This window comes from Cheilinus undulatus, linkage group 12 (genome assembly GCF_018320785.1).
Source record: "Cheilinus undulatus linkage group 12, ASM1832078v1, whole genome shotgun sequence".
Classification (NCBI taxonomy): Eukaryota; Metazoa; Chordata; class Actinopteri; order Labriformes; family Labridae; genus Cheilinus; species Cheilinus undulatus.
Window position 1 is genome coordinate 11284607 of NC_054876.1, and position 25699 is coordinate 11310305.

The 25699-nt window shown below is 38.8% G+C and overlaps 1 protein-coding gene across 1 annotated transcript in view; it reads right to left on the reverse strand.

The window, feature by feature from the left end:
- med13a (mediator complex subunit 13a) overlaps positions 1-25699 on the reverse strand; it is a 169216-nt gene that overhangs the window by 54533 nt on the left and 88984 nt on the right. Inside the window, exons 4-8 of the mRNA XM_041801054.1 lie at positions 17203-17348; positions 5073-5273; positions 4788-4982; positions 3878-4040; positions 758-868 (exon numbers count right to left, since the gene is read on the reverse strand). Coding sequence (XP_041656988.1) covers positions 758-868; positions 3878-4040; positions 4788-4982; positions 5073-5273; positions 17203-17348 — 816 coding nt within the window. The remainder of the gene's footprint in view (positions 1-757; positions 869-3877; positions 4041-4787; positions 4983-5072; positions 5274-17202; positions 17349-25699) is intronic.

Consider the following 25699-nt stretch of genomic DNA (forward strand, 5'->3'; position numbering starts at 1 on the left):
CAAGGATCCTTGGGAACCCTGGATTTAGTTTTGCTTGCGATTTTTTAATATAAATGTTTCAAGCTTTTAATCAGATAAGACAGCAGAGCAGATACAGGAAATATGGGGGTGAGAGTGAGGAAGACATGCCCCAGGAATCCATCCTTTGTGCGTTCAAGACTTCAGCCTCTGCCTATGGGCACCTGCCCTACCTAACTGACCAGTTGTTGCAGCTTCATAGCATTCATCTCTTCCTAGGTGTGCTGGAAATCTCCATCAGCCTTACCTTTGCCATTCATCCCAGAAAATGTCTTGGGGTGTATTTCATAACAGATATGAACTTGTTTGACATGTTTTTGAGCTCATTCGTCACTGTTAAGAGCTACAACCTGCGCTTTTCTTATACCTCCACCGTTTCCCTTGAGTACTCCATCAGAGGTCAAACTATTCTTTCTCCCTGAAATTATTCTCATCACTGTGAGAATAAAAAAAAAAATGTACGACTTACAAAAAAACACAGAGCCCAGCACAGGTTTCAGCACCGGCACAGCTGTCATTTAGACAGAATAGTGATAAACTGAAAAGTATGAAGAATAATATGCTTGTCAAGGTCTAGACGTGGATAAAACTCGCAGGTATTTCTGCTGACTTCAGTCGTCTGTGCCGGTGTTCAAAGCTCTGTGGACTCCATGTAACCTCTTTGAGAAGTCTTTGGGCGTGCACACGCGAGCGGAGCAATACCTGCATTTACTGTACATTCACATGGGAAATGACTGACCTGGAGCAGCTGCAGTACGACCTCTGTGACGGCTCCACGAAATCCCAGGCTCCCGCTTTCTCAGCCAGATCCTCCTCACAGGTACCGTTGGTTGCGGCTGAGAATTTCCGCCTTTTGGGGGAAAGAGAAAAACATTAAAGCATGCTACTACAGAGGGAATATTTTAGATCATATTATAGCAGAAGCCTGATTTAAAAGAACCTGTCTTTGGTTCTATCTGTTATTTTATATTTTCAAATCTTAACATCAAAATCCTTTTAAGTACACATTCCTTTCCTGTGATTTTTTGGTACAGAGTGTTGAATGTTATAAGCATTGTACTGAGGCTGATTTCATCGCCCTGCCTGGAGCAGGAATATTTTGGCTGATGAGCTAACGGCTAACTCCAGCCGACAGTCTGTGCTTGGTCAAGAGGCAGCAGATCCCGAGTTGCTCCCAATGTGTCAGATTCACTGATGGTGAACAGCACAAAAGACCAAAGGGACAAAACTGCAACCAAGCCTCACTTTAATTACTAGTGATTATTTTATCTATCTAGGATTTTCTGGTATTTTAGTTTGGTTTATTTATGAGTAATGCAGTACCATAAAAGAGAGGCTGACACTTCAGACATTAGTGGAAGTACATTTAAAAGATATGCAACCAGAAGACGCCAGATGACACTACATGGGTTGTAGAAAAGGGATGTAGAGAGTGAGTAAAATATAAAAATGCCACCACGAATTGGCTTAGTTCCTTGAGAATGCAGATATAACTATATGCAACTATAAATCACTCAAAAGAGGCTTAAGTTTAGCTTGTTGGTTAAATTTGGTTTCATTTTTGGAGGCTATAGCCTTGGTTTTACTTTGGTTGCTTACATTATTTTTCTTTGCGCACAAAAACAAAATTATTTCACAAAACAAACAAAAACTACCAGGGTCAAAATTATTAGCCTCTCTGATGCTGTCAGTTGTGTCTCCTTTTAGCTGGATAACAGTCTGCAGTAATTCATTGTAGTATTCAACAAGTCTCAGACATATCTCCTGAGGAATCCCAGTCCATTCTTCTTTGGTCTATCTCTCAAGCTCCTCCAGATTTGATAGTCTTCTGGCATGGACCTCGGTCTTCAGTTCGCCCCATAGATTTCCAGTGGGCCAGTTAACAATGTTCACTTTGGTCTTCTGGAGTGACAGATGTTCTGGGTTGCTGTCTTGTTGGAAGACAAAGCCCCAATCCAGTTTTGCTGCTGACTGCTTGAGGATTTCTTTCAAAATCTTCACATATCCTTCTTTCTTCATGGTTCCTTCCACTTTGAAGAGATTCCCAATTCCAGGTTCACTGATGCATCCACACAGCATAATACTCCCACTGTCGTGATTCACTGTGTGGACCATGATCTTAGGGTTCTTTCTCCAAACATAAGCAACATCTCTATGCCAAAGAGCTCTGCCCTGGTCTCATCTGACCAAAGGACATGCTTCCAGTATGCACAATCTTTCCCCAGGTTGCCCTTAGCATACTTCAGTCTGGCTTGAACCTGTCTTTTCTGCATAAGTGGAGTTTTTCTTGGTCCAATCCTGTGCAGGACTCTAGTTTGTCTTCTTTGGGACTACAATTCCTGACTTTGCTAAATCCTTCACAAAAGTCTGGGCAGTTGTTCTGGGCTCATGAGATGCCTCTCTCACTAGTTTTCTTTCCAGTCTTCGTAATCTTTCTCTTCCCAGCTCTACAAGGCTTTTTTTCTGGACTGTGTGGCCCAAATTGAATTGCTTGATGATACTTCTCACTCCAGTTCTTGGCACTTAGAAATGCTGTGATAACTTTGTATTTCCTTCTCCTGCTTTGTGAGCATCAGCGATTCTTTTTGTCAAGGCTGAACTGCTTTATTTTGTTTTTGCCATGAGGCTTTCTCAACTGACAGCTCAAACCCTAACAGAAGATTTTATACTGAAGATAAACCTCAGTTTTACAAGCTTTGAGCATTACAAAGTTAAAGCACACCATTCCACAACAGTGGTTTGAGCGATGGCTCAACTAAAAGTTTAGTTATTAAAGGGGCTAGTGAATATTTTTTTTTAATGAAATATTTTTTATCTGTGTGCAAAGTAAAATACTGTGAGCATCTAAAACAGAAGTGGGATGTTTTGGAAAAAACTGTGTAAACAAAATCCCATGCTCATTCTAACAGCACTTAGGAAATACTGAAAAAAACATCTGGCAGGTGGGCTAATAATTTCATTCTCATCTGTACCTTTATTAAAAGAAAAGATATAAAACCTACATGATAGTTTGGCTTGTGTAAAATCTCGAGTCAGCTGAAGTGGTTTTTTTTATTGGTATTACTTGAACTTAAATGGAGATTTTTCTAAAGCACACTTGAAAACGTCCACTCATGGTGCCGTCTTTCCTCTCTTTGTTGTATCAACAACTTGTCAATGCTCATAAAAAAAAAAAAAACACAAGAAGTAGCATCACAAGAGGCTGAAGGGTTCTCTATACTACGATGAAAATAGTCAGCAATTATTGGTTAAAATATCATAGAGAACAACATTTGTAAGATGGGTGAGTAGATCTTCTATAGTTGCCTTAGTTGTTTTTTATGCTTATTTTGCATAAACGATTACACTGCAAAAAAATATCTTTTATCCATTTTTGGATATTTGACTCTACGTTTTACCTGATTAAATCTTTTTGTAAGAACACTACAACCCCAGTTTGAGGATTTTTATGCCCCTTCATCAATCTTTCTCCTTAGTTTTTTTGTGTCAATGTCTCAATGTCATTGTAAATGAAGGTTGTGCATCAATGATCACTTGGGATTAACCTTATATTGCCCCAAAAACCTGCAGGAAATCAAATCTTTGAGATGAAACAAGCTGTAAGCCTTTGACAATTGACGATCAATGTCAAACATACATCAACAAATGATCTGCTAAAAGATTCAGTAGTGTTTAAAAAGGGCAGGGCTGCTTCTGGTGAACTCTACTGGGTTCAATTTTGTGTCTACTGGGAGCTCTTGGTCTCTTTTTGCTATGCTGCCCAAATATTCCCAAAGAGAGTCTCTAGAGTTCTAGTGGATTTCGTTTATAGGCTGGCTATTCAATTCATGGGTCTCTTTAAATTTTTTAAGAGACTTACTTGTTCTGAGCTCGGTTGATATTGCACTCTTGCCAGACGCGCTCCACCACCTGACTGGCTAACCGGCGAGGAATCTTGCCTCCATGGTGACTCGTTCTGTCCACACTGAACGCATCGGATGACGAAGGCATTTTCACCCACTTCTGAGCCGAGTGAGAGTCCACTGCAGGGAGAAAGAAAAGTTGGGTTATTTTTAGATAAGAAAAATAAATTGTTAAATGAAAGACTAAAGCTGGGCGTACACTGCAGTTTTCACACAACTCACTTGGATGTCAAGCCAACATTCAGCCTGATCATGCATAGTTTGTCATGCAGTATTCAGAGGGGACAAGATGACTAACCACGGCCCAACCAGCTGGTCGGATGGATTTCTATTATCTTTGATATTTTTGTTGTAAAACTGCACACATACTCACAGTGAGAGAAGAGCCAAGAGCAGAGTCCCAAACTTGGTTTGGGTGTTTTGTTTGCTTTGTAAACTGTTGGACAGTATCTTAAATCACCATGATAACAACTGGAATAACTCTTTGATGTATCTTATAAGAAAGGAAATAAAAAAGCAGGATAAAGTCCTACCAGCAGAATTTCAGCTTATACAGAATGTTCATAATTATTTAGCTGCTAGTTGTGTTTGCTGGCAAAAACAAAACATGCATGAAAACAAAACAACAGGTATGACTATAACACCATCTGTGAGACTTTTTCAAGGAAACCTCATTGGCCTTTATCAGTCCTTCCAGACTTCACTCATAGTGTGAGCAAGGTTGTTGCTGACCAGAGTGTTGTCCATTGTGAACAATCCAGTTGCACAGTGTGAGATAGCTGTTACAAAATTGGCTTAAAATCGTAGTGTACGCCCGGCTTATAGGCTTTATGTTTTTATAAATTCATACTGTATTCATATCTTTACCTGTCTGCGCCTCCTCGGGTGATGTGGGAGGAGTGAGGGTCACCAGAGACATGGCGGGCTCTCGCTGGGACACAGGCACTTGGTGGCCACCCGAGTAGACGGCAGTGCAGTGGGAGGACCCCACAGGGGCCACAACAGGGATGTCTGACTGGGGTACCAGCACAAGGCATGCTGGGTACACCATCCGCACACCACCTGTACAAACAAACACAAGTGGGATGTTCAGAAACCAAAGCAGAAACTTTGGAAAAGGTCAAACTAAGGTGAGAAAAGAGGACTACTCACCTACGAGGACCTCCACAGAGGCAAGAGAGTCGTCCTCCCAGTCCATGTCCTCCGCTTTGTCCTCCGACACACCCTCCTTTGCGCTAGGGCTGATGGGATAGAACTGGTTCCACTCCACGATCAGCTTCTGAGTCGGTGGGTCTGACATCTTGAACGACTGGCCGGTAAGTGTCCCGTTCAGACCAAAAGGACTCAGGATCACTGGGAAAGGAGAAAAGGCGGAAAGAAGAAGAGAATGCGGTCAGACCAAAATAACGATCAGCAACATACTGTCAACAACTCTGCATATATTTGCTTCTGGTCTTATTTAATCGGCTTGGCACAGTTTTCACATTAAATTTTGAGTTTCTCTTCCTTTGTTTTTACATGTATTCCAACTATTTTTCTGTATTCTAGCTTCTATCCACTTTTAATTCTTATATTGCTCAGTCTTAGGAGCTTTTTGTTAAATCCTGTTTCATTATTTTTATATTTTTCAATACTTTTTCCTCTGTTATTCGTCGCCCTCCAATCCGCTTTTGTTCCCTTTTACAATAAAACGTAATTTCCCTGTAACTCCTCGTTTACCATTAACTCTTTTCCTTTGAATGTCTGATTTTAATACGGTCTTTTATTGACCTTCTTAAACACATTAACTCTTTTTATTTCAAATAAAGCAACAATTTTACCTCCTCTGTTCTTGATAATACCTCCTTTATTTCTTCTCCTGTATTCTTTACCCTCTGTGTCATTTTCCCATCCCGGGTCAAATCATCAGCGCTCCGACCTTTCCCGAGCACTGCTGGACCCAGCCGGTCCCGCCTGACTCGCCAAATACTTACAGAGCAATCCAGACGCCAATTATTGGCAAGCGGTGGCCTCTCAGAGCCCATAAACAGAGGCTTATAAAAAGGGGCCACTCTTCAGCAAACACACTTGACTGAGCAGACATATGGGAGTCAGAGCAAGAGCCCATCAGTCTGCTTATAGAACAGACCTACATCCATCACAGGATGCAGATTGGACCATAAACCAACATGCATAATGCATACATGTGGGCACAGAAACCATATGCATATCAACTTGACACGCATACAGAGTACACTCGCACAAACTGTCAGCTTGTTATTCATCTATTTTCTTTCTCTAACATGAATATGTGAAGCTGGCGTGGATGTTTCTGGAACATACTGACAGTGTTGGTGGGTGTGTGAGCGAGCATTAGTTAATGTCCTGCTCTCTGCTGATTTTCCAGTGTGTCATTACAAGACTGGATAGCCTCTGTCCTCAGGTATTGATCCTGCGGCTGGACCAAAGAAACGACTCCAGGAAGGGAAAATGGCGGGAGAGGATGGGGGAAAAGGAAGACAATAAAAAGCATTTAGCAGCGATTTACATCCTAAATGTTCAGGCACATGAGCTTGTTGTTTTCATTTAAACAGCCCTATGATGGGAAATGTTTAAACTACAAATTTTATTGCAAAAGCCGGGCAGTGGTTGGCCATTAGTAGCGCAGTGGTTCTCAGAGCAGGCAGCCTCGGTTTGCCTCTGTCCCTTTTCCTTCCAGTCAGCACTCATTCCCACACCCCTATTTTCCTTCTCAGTCCACTTTTCAATCTAAATAAAGGCATAAAACTAGCATGTACAACTCCTTTTTGATCAATTAATTGATGTTTGGATCCATATCAGAGGATCATTTAGCCCTAAGTCTGTTAATTGGTAAATTTTCCACACTGTATGTAATCTCATATTCCACCTAGCAGCAGGATTAGTAAACCAAAACAAAACAGGTTTGCTTTTCTGTATTTTACCAAGACATTCAACTTCTCTGTTTAATTCCAGACAAAGTCACTACAGCCCAGGGAGTGTTTCCTGTTCACCTGTAGCTATGATAAGCACAAATGTCACCAAATCAACCAGGATTCGAATCTAAAGGATTACAACTTAAAAAGCAGAGGTTAGGAGGAAGTTGGTTAAAAACTTAATAAATAGATCCAACACTTCCAAATGATTTAAAGCAGCAAGTGGCAGCTGGTGGTGGAAGATAAGTCACAAGGTGGTGAGGTTAGAGCCTTAGAGGGAGAAGTTTGGTACTACGAGGTATGACATTATTTTCCCATGAAATAATAAACCCAGGTGAAACATTTTTCATTGTGCAGTCTAGACACACTTTATCCTGGATGCCCCTTAGAGTAACGTTTCACCTCAGCCGGCAGAACACACAACCTCAGCAGAAATAAGCCCACAGAGAGAAGAACAAAAGGTTATTTATGTTGCTGTACACAACAACATGCAGCCATGGTCGATCATATTAACCTTAATTAAATTCAACCCTGCTCCTTATTCCTTTCATTTCTGCATTTCCAGCTGCACGTGCACTCCCAAGACCCGAGGCAAGTTATGGAAGAGAGATCAAATTCTGCACAATTACTGAAATGGTTTACATTTTCCCCTATCACCACGCCGCAGCACCCTTCCTTACATCCCGTCTTTTTTCCCTCTGACTGCGAGTCTATCTGCAGCTCCCTGAAGACATGTCAAATGTGCTCAGATCAGTGTAATGGGCTGAGAGTTCATTACATTCACTCTGCGCCCTTTTATGAGGTCACATCCTGGAGAGGTCTGCCTGCCGGAGCGCTCTGCCGCACAGTAAACCATGCTTGGCGGAGGTGATGGGGGGAGGAGGGGGGAGAGATGGATGGATGAAGGCGATAGAAGTCAGCCCTTCCTCAACGCTATGCTTGGTTAGCCAGGAGGAGATGCACTGCGGCGGTGAAGACACACACTTGCACGTCGACATGCACCGTGAACGCACACAGATCATAAAACACACGCTGTAGAGACCAGAGCACACTTTATTCTGGTCCATATAAATCTGCATTATGCTTTTTTGTTTGCATTTATCATCTTTTTCAGTTTCTTGAATATGTTCCAAATTATTTTAGAGGAAAGAAAAACACATATTTTGCTTTCTAGTATTAATCTTTCTTTCAGCTACTTGAAAAGCAGAGGTGAGGTCATAAACAAAAGAATCAAATTATTTCTATAAGCAACTCATCAATATCTAGAGAATTAGTTTCAGTACATTTTTGTCATTTCCAACTTTTCAGTCCATTTTTAGTCTAGGAAGGCATGATATTGAATTTTGCCAAGATTAGATATCCTGATAATTACAGATTTATTTTAGCCTATTCCAATATTTAAATGCAGATTTCAGACCTAAAACTTCACCCTTTAAAGTTGAGAAATGAGGATGAAAAAGACATAAGCTGACGTGTGTCTGTCACAAATGAACCAAACTCCCAAAACTGATTTACATACTAGCAATTACAGCTTAAATATTTGTTGTAAATACTGGCAGAAATTGTCACATCTGCTGATATGATGATTACATTTTGAAGCAAATATCTGCCAATACCCTGCCGATCATACTGTGCATCTCTAGCCAATTTTATTGAGTTAATTTTAAATCTAATATTCATTTAAAACAGTTAAGTCAACATATGATCAATAGTTAAACTGATTAGAAATACACTGAGGAAAATACCGACCTACTTGATATGCAAAGTGGACAAATATCATGGATTTTTATTGTCCAGCAGGTCCAGCACTAATATTTTAGCTTTTTTTTTTTTTTTCATGGAAAAAAGATAGTCAACTTACACTTTCAGTTCATGTTTTAGCCAAAGAAATAACACTGGCAGAGTTGTGCTATTAAGGCAAAACAAACTGAGCACTGTTTAGACAAAGGAATAAATTCATCTGTGTCATGGTGCACAAAAAGGTCAAAATATTTGTGAAATAAACATTTTATAATAAACATTTAAAATAAAAGGTCAAAATGATGATTAACATTTCAGATGTTACAATCAATGACATATCTATCTAGTACATATCTCTCAGTTCGATTACTTAATAAGTAGTGGTGACGTCTTTTACCTATGCAGACTTGGATTATTCCCTCAAGTGTCTCATTATTATTGGCCTCTGTGTTTACAGTTCCATTGTTTTTTTTACCTTTTCAGAGTCATACTATCAATGCAAACCAAATCGCTTAACTTCACCTACTTCATGGCGCATAAAAGGTGAAAAAGTCAAGGGCAAAATACTCGTAAAATATAAAAAGACCTTTGTTTTCACAATTTTTAAATCTGAAACTGATTTATTTTGGGGCCTTTTCATGCCTTTATTTGGTAGAGGAAGGACAGTGGATGGACAGGGAAGAGAGTGGGGAGAGACATGCGGTAAAGGGCCACAGGCTAGATTCAAACCTGAGCTGCCCGCATACATGGGTAGCGCCTTAAACTACTTGACCATCTGCACGCCCAAAATCTGAAACAATTTCAAAAATGTGGGAGACCACAGACATGAGGACAATTTCACACGATATTTTATCTTTAATCCTCTGGACGCACACACTAGATAACTCAGCCAGACTGTCAGATCACTGGAGACCATACACCTGCCGAATCTGCCAACGACCTTGGGTGATCATGTGAGTTCAGAAAAGAAAAAAATAAAGAAAAAAGGTTATTTTTGATCATTAAAAAATGACTTAATTTCTCCCACATTTTAACAAAACAGTCAAAATGCCTGGGTCTACTTATATCATTAGATCTTGTGGGTGATATGTCAAACGGTCAAATAGACAGTTAACCAAAAACTAGCCTATTTTAGCTAACTTCAGCCTCATTGAATTCAGTAAACTTTAGACTATTTAAAAAAAAAAAAAAAAAAAAAAAACATTCTTTTTTCTTTTGATTTGTTTCCATCTCATACCATACCATTTATTCTTTTTACTTAACCAGGTGCAATTTCCTGCTAATAAACCAGCTAAATGTGAACAATTTAATCAGAAGTTGGGAGAAATCTTGTATTAATTAGAACAAAAAAGTCTTGTTCAAACAGCACTTAAAAAGTAAAAGTAGAAACCGTTTTTAAACATTTTCTCAGTGATCTTTTTAGTCGTATTTACAAAATTTATGCACAGAAAGAAACCAACTTTATGACTATATTGTACTCTGAGCATGTATGCACTCTGATCATAAAACGCGCTGTAGAGACGGGAGCCTGCTTTATTGAGGTTCATATAAATCTGCGCTTCTTAACACAAGGCGCTTGAGGGTATTTCACCAGAATGAGAATCAATATAATTTTCATAGTTCAATTTCAAGATTATCCACAAGAACCTTTAGCTATTTAACTGAAGAACTGTTGGCTGATAACAGAGGAGGTGTGTGTATCCACTGATAATTTTAAGTAGACCTCAGCTACATGAAAACAGAAATAACAACTGAGCGAAGGAAGGCATTCATTGACCGATAAAATGAGTCATAAGTAACTATGTACTTGTTGGCAGCTGGGGAGCAATATGATCATCCTAAACGACGAACAGAACCCATCATCATCCCTTTAAGGAATCCATACAGCAAGATTCAATAATCATTTTATTTGATTCAAGCACAGGTATTTAACCGGACGGGTATTATCATCTCCCTTCAGGGGAGCTTCAGAGGCAGTAAAGGGTTTGGTTATCCAGGAATTACTGAGGTGAATGGAGGAGGTGATCACTGTTATTACTCTGGAGGATGAGTATGAGAAGGGAGGGATCTCATCTATCTGACTAAAGGTGAGAAAAGCAAAACCTATCAGATGAAATGGCTGACCTTGCTGGAATATTTCACACCTGAATGTGCCCATGTACAGTCCACCTGTATTCAGGATTTTTCAGTCTTTAGCTACATTCACAGTGAGGGCAAAGGGGACCCAAATCTATGTTATGTGCTCAAATGGGAATCAGATCTGTCTTTATATAATAGCTTAAAAAAAGATGGAACTATACACTAAAGAAGTGGTACTCAAGTGGTGGGAAGGGGCCCAAAAGTGGGTCAGAGAGCGATTTCAGTGTGCTCGGAAAAAATGTGACAAAAAGCCAGTGATGTACAGAAGCCCCAAGCAGCCTTAGATCCATGTAACTTATTTTGCAATGTTTTCCAAGCAGGTTTTGGTTGTTTTCTCAAGATTTTGATTATTTTTGCTCATTTTTGGGGGGATATTAAAGCTGATTTGGCACTTATAATATTGGATTTTTGCAAATATGCAATGTTGCTACTGACAAACTCATTTTGGCTGCTGCAGATATCAGCACTGATACATAAATGCTCGCATGGTATGGGCACAATCATTCTTCAGCAAGATCTAGAGCAGGGAACATCAAGTACATTTGCACAGGGGCCAGATTTAGTCCTGAAAGATGGCTGGACTTTCAAATAAACAAAAATAAAATACATATTTTGGTCTGAGTAACATATCATTATTTGTATTTTCTTTCAAAATGCAGATATTTTTTCAATAGTGAGGGCTATCCCCATTATCTATAATGCAGCAGGCCATAAAGAGACAGGCCTGCCAACAGAATTGGCTGGGCTCCTAAAAAAATCCCAGAGAAGGGGCCCTCCTCAATTGTGATTTAGCACCAGTATGAACTCTTTCTTGACACTTTTTAACTTCCTTTCACTACTTCATTCAGCCATTTCTGCAACATTTTTTACCACTCTTAACCAATTTTCAATAAATCTTGCCTCTCTTTAGCCCCTTTATGCCACTTTCCTGCCAAATATTGCCCCTGTGTGCCACTCTTTAACCTCTTTTCCCTACTTAGCCATGCCATTTTTGCCACTTTTAACACAATTATTGCCATTCTTTAACCCTTTTAAACCAACTTCATGCATGTTTTGATCCCTTTGGTGCCACTCTCATCAATTTTTGTCACTTTTAACAATTTTTTCCTCTTTTTCTTTTACTCCTTTTCATTACTTTTCTTGCACCATATTTGCCACTTTTAACCTATTCATACTTTTTTGCCCTTTTGTTGCTCTTTTAACCATTTTTGCCAAATTCTAACCCATTTTTACCACTTTGCCTGACATTTTTTCCCCCTTGTGCCACTCCAAATCCATTTTGACACTCATCACCTATATATATATGTATATATATATATATCTATATATATACATAGATATATATAGATATATATAGATATATATTTATTAACAATGGCTGACGAGTGAATTTCTGTAAAAACAGATTAAATCTTAAGTCACTCTGAACTATTTCAATGTTTATCGTTTTTGGGATGGATTTAACAGCTGCAAACATTTAAAGCCAAAAGGTTCCCTTAAAACCACAACATCTTATTTTCCTCCTTTTCTGAATTTAAGATCTTCTGAGAGCTGTATAGGAAGCTTTGGGGGGCCTAGAGGAACTGGTGTGGGTGTACCAAGGAAAATTTCTTCTGTATACAAGAAAACTTATTTTAAGCCTGATTCTGATAGTTTTGCAGAAATATCACAGTGTGAATTAGTGACGACTTAATGTAAAGCCAGATCAGCATTTCTCTCTGCAGAATGCATTTACACTTGGAGCCATAAAGCAACAAAATGTAGTCTAATCTCTGGTGTTACTTACAAGGCATGCTGTTGCAGAGAGGACAGGACAGTGCTGAACAAGTAAAACCAAACTTTTTATATAAACAGAAACATCTGCATGATAACTTGTGTTGGAATTTTAAATTCTAACAGCATTCTGAGATAATTTCCTGTCTTTGACCAAACAAGTCAAAATGTATATCATAGTCATTTAATTAAGAATTCACTGAGTAAAAAGGAACAATGGTTTTGGGATTACAGTCTTTGGCTCGTGGCGGGGTAATGCATTTAGAGCCAATGATAGAATATCATTAGAGCCCCACATTTTATAACTACACTACACTATAATTTAAAGTGACTACAGAGGCTTTTCTTTTTTCCACTGGCTGCAGGCCAATCTGTAACGAACAACACCCTGACAGAAGATTGTACATGGATTATCTTGGCAGCAGCAGCCAACAACACACAGTTCACTGTTATATCTCATTCAAAAAACACACCACCAAACCTACTGAGCATTGAATGTTTACAAGAGGAGAAAAAAAGAGTGTTGAAATGCTTTTGAAAGCGTATTTCCCTCAAACTCCATCTTATCTACTTGCGGCAACAAACAGCCTGAAGTTATCTGAGCTGAATGGGGGCTTTGAGTCCTGAAGATTAACGTGTTTTAGTGGATGAAATTTCGCAGAATCATGACTTTAATGTGTGTAGACACTTGAATTTAAAGATGTTATCTGGGTTATGAAGCCTGCTGAATGTCACAGTATCTGCAGCACATTAACTCGGTAAAAGAAACCTTCTCTGATTAGTGTGGGGCATGGTTTTTATTTGGCCTTTTTAAAATACATTGGGGCATTGAAGGTTAAAAAGCCTTAAGCTGGCTACACTGGAGGAATTTTGGGCCTGATTTGCCCCCCACTTCTGCAACAAATGGAAGGTAATGGCCTGATTCAAGGCTTGTTCTAGACCCTTGGCTCCCAACCTGGGGTCCAGGACCCCCTTGGGGGGGCGCCAGAGATTTCAGAGTGGGAGACAGGGTCTGTCTGATCTTAGGTTGTTAAAATTAGGGTCATTTAATCTATCTAAAATCATGATAAAACACATGAGTGGTTCATACAAAAGAATAACACTTACAGTATGTGTTTGGCTATTTTGTTTGGCTTTAAATGATGAAGACCATTCATATTGATGTGTAATATTGGCAGTAATAGGTCACCTTTTTGTGTGGGTCCTGGGGGGTCACAGCTCTTCTTAGATATGTGTGGGTGTGCGTGCGTGTGTGTGTGTGTGTGTGTGTGTGTGTGGGGGTCAACGCCTCCCAACAAAGCAGTTAACACTTTAGAAAAAAGGAGAGGCTGATGTATGAGATGCAGACCATGTTTGCGTCAGTGTAAACGTGTGCATGAGAGAAAACGAGATAAAAGGAGGGAGCTGAGCAGATTTAAGTTGTATGCTAATAAATATTAATAAAAGAGGATATTTACAAAACCTGGTATGGTAGGTGAAAACATGATCACAATTAAAATTCAATCAATTGTGCATTTCTACCTGGTTGTACTAATCGATACTTTTGTTTCTTTCACAGCTCTGATATAAAGGACATTAAAAAAGGCTGTTATAATCTTGTGTAAAACAAAACTACAAATCATTTCCTAAAGAATAGAATAGAATAGAATAGAATAGTTCTTTTTGTTACAGTTTTTGGTCAAAAACTGTAACAAAAAGAAGAAAAATATTCTTTTGTTTCTTCTTTAGGGAGAAGTTAAGTTCAATGTCACTCCAGAAGAGGCCAGAGTTTGCCTGTTCTGATTTTGTTGAAATGAAGAATGAGATTTATTTTGTTATTCTTTCCCATTTTTCAGGATATAAGGGATGCAATTTTGTGAAAAATGTCTCCTGTTAATGTTGCTTTCTTCTGGTTGGATGATTATAAAAATTCACATTGTGCTTTAGAAGAAGGAACTTTTTTGGAGCAGATTTTATCTGCAAAGCCTGAGAGAAGAGGAGGAATGTGAAGTTTTAAATCAAGTTGTAAAAGGAGCATGCAACACTGTGATGACTTATAATGAAATCTTGGACAGCTGCAGATGTATTTATGGTATCATGATAAGCCATGAAGGCTGGGAACTTTGTCTTCATGACAGGAAAAATAACGAACATTAAATCTGCGCTGCATTTCAATGCAATACAGACAATCCTTTACAAAGTTTGCAACTTTATCAGTATTGCTTCCACAGAAGACTACATATCAGTTTTAAAGAGCACTTTCTAAAATCAAAGTTAAAAATTTCTTTACAGGGACAGCAATATAAAACAGCAGATGATAAAAATTACAACCAAAGGCAAAGACATTTACACTTAAAGACTCTGAAAGACAAATAAAAATAGAGATTAAAAAAATTCACAAGGGAAATTCTTCAAAATCCAAGGGCCAACCAGGAGGTCAGGAGAATTTTTTAAACATTTCAGTTATTTACAAAATGTAAATATAACAAGGCATACACCACCAGAAAGCTCTGGATCTCAGGATTCTGACCATGCTAACCATTCCAGGATAAAACCACCGCAGCAGCCTCAACTAATGCATGTGTCAGGCTACAAACAAAAAGTGACACAGCTCACCATCAGAAGCTCTACTTACTCTTCTGATCATAATATTGCATCAACAACAGTCCGGCTGCATCAGAAAGATTAGTCCAAAAACAGAATTAAATCCTTAAAGATCCATGGTCTGATTTGTACAATTTCAAATTTGCCATTGTTGTTTATTTTATGTGATAATGTCTTTTTTCCGGGCAAGTGTTAGCAATACTATAGAGAAGTGTCTGCCAACATCGATCCTTTTCAGAGTATTCAGTTTGAAAACCTGACTTTTCTTTAAAAAAAAAAAAAGCATGAGTAAAATATGTACCTTCTGGTCTACTGTTTAACAGCTTTAAACTTGAACTTGCTAAAGCTTCGAGCTTTGATCCACTTAAGTTTTCAAGCTTATACAGTCATCTACAGGTCTCTAACCTTGCAAAGCAGATGGATTCGCCCGTTTCCATTTCTCTTACTGGCGAATCTATCTTGCAAAGCTCCCGTCTGAACTGTTTGGGCCCAGTTAGAAAGTGACAGGACCAATCAGCGTTGAGGGGCAATACTTTCGGGCACGACGGAGTCGTGACGTAAGGAATCAGCAACAAGAGACCGGTGCAATTATGGCGGAAGAGATTAGCATGGATGCTGCTAAAGCGTCAGTTTTATAGGAACTTGACGACATTTCTTAGTTAAATGAAGAAGAAGAACTGCAGTGAGTGGTTTTCTTTTCCAAAATGACAAAAGTCATGTACTGACATGTCTATAGTTGCCATGGTTTGCGTTATGTAGTTCTCTATGGCGTTTACTCCTCGTAGCGGCTACATCACGTGTTTTGTTGCTCTGATTGGCCCATAAAGATGTGACAGACAGAACGTTCATGCAATAACCCTCAGAGGTTTTGTTTTTTCAAAGGCTCTGCCCTTTCCCAAACACCATCTGTGGAAGGTTTTCCAGATGGATGTGTGAAACAAATCCATCTGGTGTGTCAGGTTCACAGGTCTCTGTTTCACCATACAAATTTAGACAGGAGAAAATATTTTGTTATTTGTTGATTACTCAATACCAGTTGCAACTTCAGTGAGTCTGACATGTGGGAAGAAACTTCAGTGGGCTACCTTTCTAAAGACACCAGGTTTGTGCTTGTACTCAAAATGGTTCAAACACAGCATTCAATTTAATTTGGTTGATGATGGATTGCCTTTTTGGCTTATTTTACCCAGAATTCTAAGGGGTTAGCAAACACTGAGAAAGTCTGACAGATGGAGGAACATTTTAAAATTAGATTTGAAAGAGATCACTGAAAGTAATAATCTTGTTTTTGAAAACACAATTATTTCTAGTCAAAACTAATGAATAAGCAGCTTTTTGCTCATATTTAGGTAATTAGCCAGTACGATGCCATGAGAAAAAGTAGTCCTCATCAATGTTGGGGTCAGAAAGGCTTTTCTGCACAAGGCGCATTTCATCGACTAAAAGGAGCCTTTTTTATCAAACTAAATGAATGCTGACGTTTGATTATTTTTGCTAAAATTGGACTCTGTGAGACTAAATGATTGTCCTTAACTGACCTTCAATTTTGGATTCAAAGCAGGAAGAGAGTAATAGAAACCTCCCTGGTCATATGAGAGCACAGGCACATGTGCAAACATGCAAAATCTCAGCGGGCTTCAACTAGATCCATGAAACTCGGAATGGCTTCTTGTTTTTGGAATGAAGACTTCTCAGAATTCACACAAAAGGCCGGACATAGAAGTCACTTTATCACCTCTCAGGAAAATTAGGCAGCCTGTTTGTTTATCCGTGACATGCAGGGTTTAAAACACCTTTGATCAGATTTTGACACAACCAGAAGGTGTTAATTTGTCTCACCTAATCCTTGTGGCACTCTGATTAAGAGTAAAATCAAAGTGATATTATAGCAACAACACTGATGACTTGTTTATCCAGGATGATGTGCACCAGACCTTTGATATCGACACCCTTAGGCTGCTTTAATCAGGAAAATGTTTCATTTGGTGACGGTGGGTTGCATCACTCACAAAGGATGCAGTGTTTGCAGTTGTCATGTTACATATTTGCTTTAATGGTTGTAGCTGAAACTCTGCCTTTGAACCATAACCATATGAAATAGTTTCTTGTCTCACCTTGGAAGGGGCTAGACGCCTGCTGAGCCAGCGTGAGGTGCTCCTCCGTCAGGTGGTAGACGGGCTGGTGCTGGTTGATCTCCACACTGGTGCATACGTTGCTCTCTCCATGCAAGAAGAAGGTGAAGGCGCAGGAGAGGTGCTCACTGTGAGGGAGAAAAGAGAGAAAGACAGAGATGAGTGGTTTGGGATCACGCTGCTTTAATATGCACCTTTGAAAAGACGCACTGTCTGCAATGAATAACTCCAATAGACTGTGAGGAGGAGAAGTGGCTGCTGTGGGGGGGAAAGATCAGATAGTCTGGTTCATGTTTTTGTTCACAGAGAAAGAAAAAGAAGAGTTTGCAGAAAGGAAAAGTAGAGAGAATAAATATGAATAGAGAAAGCTGGTGTCTTTTTTTTTGTCAAAGGCTACAATAGAGTCTCTTCTTACATTGTTATTCTGCTTCAACATGACACAGACTGCAGATAGGAAAGATGCAGCAACAGATAGATAAAGGAGAAGCTACTAATCCCTGCACCCTCTGGTGATACTAAGATGCTTTATAAGCTGTATCAAATTGTTCTGATGGCTGGACAACTTATTAGCATGAAAATACTGCACTCCAAAAACATGAGTCTGTGCTCCTACTGCTCAACTTTAGATAGTCAAATCTTCAATAGGTGGCACAGACGTAAGTGGCTGGTTATAACAACACAAAATATGATCACTTACTTTTATTTAAACATATAAATCACTATTTATGTTATGGTAATATATATAATATCCAGCCCTGGTCTCAAACTTTTGCTTTCTAACATGTTATAAAGTTGTTTAGTACATATTTTCCCACCTTTTCGTCTTTTGTTTCCAAGTTAAGACAATTAAAAACAAACTAAGAAAAATGGAAGCAATTTCACATCTATTATGAGTTTGAGTAGAGGAGGATACAGAGGATTGATATACAATTTCTGAAAATCATATTTAGGACGTTTCAAGATCAAAACATGGTAACAGGGACAGACAAATGCAATTATAAAGCATTAGGATTATCCAATATCAGCCCTGTTAATAAACATCAGCAAATAATTTTGCATGAAGCAATATCAGTAGCTAGTGTTAACTGTTGTGTACAATCAAATATGTCCTAATCAAATTAAAGAATCAAAGATATTTTATTGGGCAGAGGAAGTCCTTGAGCACAAACTCTTTCTGTTGTCATGGTAAATTACATGGCAAAAAGATGACACAACAGGAATGTTACACCAAAAAAAAAGATGCAAAATATCATTTCTGATATCTGCTAAATTACTACCCTAAACATCTGTCTCATCCAACTTTAAACAATTGGTGCATCTCTGAGGGCACCTGTGCAAACATGCAAAATAGACCATTTAATATCATTGTTGCATCATGTTGGTACTTCTTGGAATCACTGTGGCACTGAATCCCACTGTTCCAGGTTTAAAAGCTTTTGTTTTTGCATCTGCAAACTTCTCCCTTGAAGCAAATTTCCTTGAACTTAGTATTCCCACATCTTCTCCTTTTCCCTTCTGTTCACATTTGTGAGTGTGTGTTTAATATGCTGCCATAAATACTGATAAATCTAACATGAAAGAGCGAATCCACATGAAGGAAAACTTTAGATAATTTTATGCTAACGACACAGTGGATCTAAAAGTATTCTGACAGCTCTTTGTCAAATTGCTATCTAAGACGTGAGACCTCTCCAGTATATTTTAAGACTTTTCAAGCCTTTTTATGACCCCATATTTGATGCATCTAATTTAAGACTTTTAAAGACTATCTAAGGATCTGCTGGAACCCTGATACCAGGAGGGCCTGCCAACCAAGCTGCCAATTGGTAAGTCAGCCTTGTGTTAAGTATCAGCCAAAAGATACAAATAAAAACAGTGAATGATACCAATTAAGCACTTAAAAGAGCAGTTTCTCTTGGATATGAGTGTTTTTTTCCATGATTTTTAATGAGCTGCAAGTTAAACTGATACAAACTTTTGTTTGTTTCTCTCCAAACTTCAGTTTGCAATATAAAAAAGGTTAGCCTGTGAGATATCAAGGCATGCACTGAGGGTGCCAAGTTGTTCCTGATGCTGTTCATGCATAAGGCTTGCCATTCAATGGTGGGTAAATTCAGCAGGTGAAGTGGTCAGGTTCACATAGCCGATCAGGATGACTGGAGCTACAGAGCTAGTCACAAGGACTTGTACCCACTTGGAAAATTAACCGTAAATTTTAACTGTTTTCATTGAGAACATCCCAGCATAATATGCCGGTATAAACTTGTTCTTGACTAAAGATTTATGTACAAACTATCCATTTATTTGGCAGTATATCAGGACCACTACAAACATTCAGAGGAGCTGCTGCTTCACACGAAAAAAAACTAAAAATTCTCAAGTTTACATCATATATCCCAATGTTAATTAAAAAGAAAAAAAAATAGACTTTTTTTTTTACTTTAAAGGTCATAAATGCACACAAACCAAAACTAAGAACATGTGATATTATAAAGTCAAAAAATTGAAAATGCAACTACTGTTTTTTTTTTTTTTTTTTTTTTTTTGGTTGTCTTGTTATTTTTGACTTGGCTGTTGTAAATTTATGATGGTAAAACCTGAAATCTTTGAGTTTACAGAGTCAAAATGTAAGACTTTCTATAACTTTTATTTTTTCTTTTAAATTTATGACTTTTTAAACTTCAAAATCTTGAGTTGTTGTCCTGTAAATACACAACTTTACAATCTAAAAAAATCTATTTCTTTCACTGTACTCCCCCAAAATTTCAAATTTTGTACTCAAAAAATTAGCGGATACTGTTCGTTCTTTTTATTGTCTACACACTGATTTATTTTATTATTTTTTTAATTAATGCGCATCTTATTTCAACAACATTAGAGCATACATGGGCCCCCATCCCCCCTGAGATCTTTGGTGCCCCCGTTAGGGTTGCCCGGACCCCAGGTTGGGAAACATTGACATAAGTTACAGCTCCTTGAGCCATTTTTTTCTTACTGAAGAGCAGAGTAACAGTCCCTCTGGGTTTGTTGTTCTCAGCTCAGAGTTTACACTGGCAGGATGCTTCTTTCAGCTCTTCAATGTTTCACTCAGAAGCTCAGATCGTTTTTATTCTTTTCCAAAGTGAAGCCCTACATGTTCAACAATTAGCCTAATCACTACATAGTAAGAGCGATGGCACCACCTACTCAGGGATTCAGAGTATTGTTGAAAAGTACTATTTCCAGGAGAACCAACAGACTTCCTGAACCAAAGAAAATACTTTTTTTGGTTACTGCTTGAAGACATAAACTAAATCAGCGTTGGACAGCAAGGAGATTGGTCCTACAAACGACTTTACTTGCTGTAAGTACTGACTGAGAAGGAGGGGAGGTGTTGCTCAAAAGGACAGTGAAGATAAGCACTGTTTTGGTCTAAGAGACTGGTGCTTAAGTGTGACATCTGCTGGACATCTATTCTGAAGGTTGCATAATTAAATGGTTACCAAATAGAGTGCCATGGGGCAAGTCTAGGTGTGCTGTGGGAAATTGTGCAACCATACACTATCACTACAACTCCAAAAAAGATGCTGAACTTGTTAAAGAGGCTTTTTTGCATTGATGTAAATATGATGTGCCTTTGACTTGGGCTTGATTTTAGGTGGGCAGAGAATTTTAAAAACTTCTAATATAGTGTAACTTTAACCTCCAGACATTCAATAACCAAAGTCCTTTGTACAGATAAATTATGACAGAGGTCTACCAATGACATTGACATCTCTTGCATGGGGAAAAAAAAGCAGTTTTATGTTCTTCCTTCAAGCTATGAAGGGTACAATAATAGGCTTTTGTCACATTTATTTACCACTGTTTGATAGATCTATGTCTAGGAAAATGTCCAAGTGTTCTGCTCATTAACAAAAAGTTAATCCTGAGGCTTTCCTGAGAATATGTTCAGCGCTTCGCCTTTGTTTGCTCGGCTGTTGTTTTGATGACTGTAAATGTCTCCATGTTGATACTGCTTCAGTCAGTTATGAAGTGTCTTCATGCCTCAAGAGTTCGGCTAATCGTTTGAATAAACTTCCCAATAGTGTGAGGAATCAGAGTTTAGGGGGCTGAGAAGATCAGGATGCGAGTAAGTGAACACAGTAGTGCTCAAAGGTGGTGAGAGTGAGAATCCTCGGCTCAGATAGTGTGGAAAGAGCCGGGTGTAAAACAAAGGGGCAAGCCCTGACTAACCCTGAGCTTTCCAGCCAATACACTCAACCACAACAGTTCCTTCTCTCTGTCTTCCCCTCTCTCTTTTTCTCTCTCACACATACTAATACACACAACAGCTCCTCTGCTCAAAACAACGCCTGTCTGTGCCAGTCTGACCTCAACGGCACACAACAAAAGTGACAAGTCGAAGAAGAAATGGGGAAAAAAAGGCAAGGACGAGGCAGACGGAAGGAGAGAAGGGGCAGAGAAAAATGCTGGCCATTGTCTGCAGGGTTTCCACTCACTTTCAGCCCGCTCTTGTCCAAGCCGCACACAAACACACACGTCGCACAAATGCACAGAGGGTGAGAGACAGCGCAAGTGACGGATGACCAAATGAAAGAGGACGCTGTGAATTTGGAAGTGGATCAAAGAGGGTTGCCTCCTCCGAGGATTTGGTTAAGCAAATATCAGTCTTCTCTCTCTCTCTCTTTGGCACACCTACTCTGCAGAGGATTAAAAAGAACGAGCGGAGAGAGAGAGATATAGAAATGAGGAGAGAGAGAGAGAGAGCACTTCAAGAAGATAATACCACCTACGTAGTGAAGAGATGCCCTAAGCCCCCCAGAGCTTGACATTCATCTTACACTCTGTAAAGATGAGGTGGTGGGTGCTAGTTAGTGAACGGCTGTGGATGTATGATATCCATATTCTACAGCTGGAGGCGAGTAGGCTAATGAAGGTGAGTCAGAGCTAGACGGAGACTTTGTTATCCACGGCTGTGCAACCACAGACCCAGGTACGGGGATGCTGCTGCCATGAAATCTGAGGATATGCTCTGATTTTCAAGTCTAAAATCACAACATGGAAGTTTATATGTGCATTTAAAGAGCTATTTATCTGTAATCCTCCCAGACCGCGGTGTAAGTCACGGCAGACAAAATCTACAGCGCTAACCTTGTAAAATAATTCACTGTAAAGTTCATCTAAGGCTTCAGCAGCCTGAGTTGCTGAGCATTCAGCCCAGCATGCTCCAGTCTGGCAGAAGCTAATACAACACTTCTGCAGACTAAATAAGACAAATGAAGCGGTTATCATCCAATGTTATGGTCCTCTCAGAACTAAAGTCCCTCTTTATGTTTCCACACAGTGTTTGCTTACTGCGCAGCACATGAAAAGGGAGCTTCACCCTAAGAAACCTAATTTGTCTAAGGCTTCTTTTTGAAGACATTAGCGCTGCGTGAAGAGACACGGCCGCCTCCTTCATTTGAATGAGGACACTTCTGTTGATGCAGCGGACTAAATAATGCAGGCTCGTCCAGAAATAAAAGTGGCAGGTCCTTGGTCTATTCACTCAGATGGGAGAAGGGAATTTGGGTGCAGATTATGACCAATTCTTTTGGCTAAAGTGAATATAAGACCCGTTTTTCTTAACAGCTCTATTCCCCCTTTGAGTTCTTTGATGTCCACTGATCAACCTCTTCTTCCTGGCCCAAAGACTTGGCTAAAAAGGAGGGGTGATGGAGCCTTTTCAGAAGCAGCCCACCAAAGTTGTGGAAAAAGCGCCCCTGAAATATAAATGTCCTCCTTGAATCATGCTTTAAAACACATTTTTATTCTTTATCTTTTAACCCAGCATGACACCATTTCCTGTGTCTTTTAGAACATTTACTGCCTGTTTTTGTCATAAACTTGCATGTTTTATATGTTCCTATTTAATCTACAATGCTATTATGTGCTTTCATAGTTCATTTTAGTGTGTTTTTATATTAGCTGTGTTTTATATTCTATATTTATATATTTTATTGGCTCCTCAGCACTTCATAAGCAAAGATGCCTTTAAAATATGCTTTATATACATAAAGTGGTTCATACTGGATTGGATATACCAGATAGTATAGACATAGTAATGTCCACTGAAGCTTAAGTAATTCACCTGAAAAATGGGAGAAGTTGTAATCAATTTTTAAGGAATTTTCATTGATATTTTTTGGGAATATAACTTGAAATTTTTTTTAATAATTCCATAGAAGTTTTGGGATGTTGTTTTTTATGGGATGCCCTTCAAAGTAAAATTTGTGAATATTTTCTTTGGAATTTAGGAAATTTTCTTTGATGTGTAGGTGAGTTTGTTTTGAAATATTCATACATTTTTGTGTAAATTTAGATTGGGGGGGGGGGGGGTTACAATCTTTAGGTATTCAAGGAAACTTGGGAAATTATTCTTACCGAGTTGTCCTTTGAGAATTTCAGAATTTTAGAAAAATTTGTAAGGATGTATGGGGAATCTTGAGGGATATATTTGTATGTTTTGGAGAACATACTTTGAGATATTGGGGGATTTTTTTGAAAAACATCAGGAATTTATATGGATTTGTTGGAGATTTTTTTTTTTAATTATTAAATAAAGTTTCTCTGAAACATTTGGGGAAAATTTGAGAAATGATTGGGATACTTTTTATGTGAAACTTCAAAAGTAAGTTTAAAAAAGTGTCCACAGAAATTTTAGGTAGTTTCTCTGAAATTTTAGGGAATTTGTGTTGATATTGGACATCATTTTTGGTCCAAGTTAATTCCTGTTCAAAACAAGACTGAGCTTTTAAAATGATCAGATCCTACTCATCCCCAGTAAGTGAAAGAAAATAAAGATGCATTCCAAACAAAAGCTCAGGTCTGAGGAGGTTAAGGGCAATTTTGAGCCCCTAAAATCTTATGATAGTAAAGCTTTGCTTTAGTCTAAGGTAAGCACCATACAAGAATAACAGGCAATGTCAGTAACACTGTTTATATTGCATTAAAGATATAGAGTGTGATAAAATAACTAAAATAACATCAAATAAGTGCATACTAACAGTATTAACAAGTGTTCAATATGTTTATGCAACACCTGGTGTGAAGTAAAACGTGATCATTCCTAAAAATCAATGAATGTTATTTGACTGTTGTAGAGCTGTTTTTAGTGAGTTTTGTTTTCTGCATTAGCTAAGAGGAGTTAACACTTTAGAGCACAGCTGTCTTTGTTTTCAAAGTGTGTCACGACCGCTCTGCTGCTGAAGTAGGAAATTACACCGGGCTCCTTTGACTGCAGCGTACGTCTGTGAAGGAGCGGGGTGTTTGTTGTGTTAAACACCCTCCAGTCCTGGGGCACGGCATGTCACCCAAACAAACAGGAGGGTGTGTGAGAAAACAGCAGGTAGCCAGGCATGACTCCACTGGAGCACAGCGTGAAGGAGAAGAGGAGAAGTGGCAAACCTTGACTGAAATGGACTACAGGGGATGTGGGTATTAATGCTTATTAATGACAGGGTTGTCACAATAGCAGAATTTTAATCTACGACACCATTTTAGAAAAGACTGTTGATAGCTATGGTACCAAAATTAACCAGTTTTCTTGTTTTTATTGACCAAAAATGTAGATGAAATATACATTTGAATAATTTAGAGAGTGTGTAGCAGCTTTGGATTATAAATAAGAGTGGAGACTTTTGTATTAAGTATTTTTTATACTATTGACAATGAGATTAAAAGTTCATTATCGTATACCTACAGTATACAAAGAGTATATCAAGTACCGTAAAGTATGTAAACTATAATTGATAAGGGCTGAAATCAAGGGCTATATATCATAAATCATAATCTGTCTTAGTTACAAGTAAACTATCATAATTTGAGTCAACCGTGTGTTATGGATAATATTCTTATAACTGGACAGTTTTATACCCTGTTTTGGAAATGATTTGTTATTTTGTGGGGCTGCGCAGCGGCACTGTTGCTTCACACCAGGAAGTTTCCTAGTTTGCCTCCTGGTCAGGGCCTTTCTGAGTGGAGTTTGCATGGTTTCCCCATGCATGCATGGGTTCTCCCTGGGTACTCCGGTTTCCTCTCATCACCAAAAAAGATGCTTGTCACATGTGAGTATGAGGGTGCCTAGCTGTTTGTCTCTGTATATCAGCCCCTCGATTGACTGGTGAGTGGCGACCAGTCCAGAGTGCACCCTGCCTCTTGCCCAGCATCAGCTGGGACCCCCACGACCCTGAACAGGATATGCAGTGTAATAGATCGATGGATGTTGTATTGTAGATCAGTACAGAGCTGCACAATACTGGAAATAGTTACAATTGAAAAATCCTTCATTTCTGCAATATGCAATGCAAATTGGTGGGTGTGAAAAAGCCACACATTAAAAAAAAAAAAAAAAAAAAAAAGAGAAGCACTGATTACAGAAATCAGGGCTGATACATTTTTTGTTTTGTTCCATTACTGTTTTTGTTGTAAAACTCCCACAACTGCCTGATTTTTCACC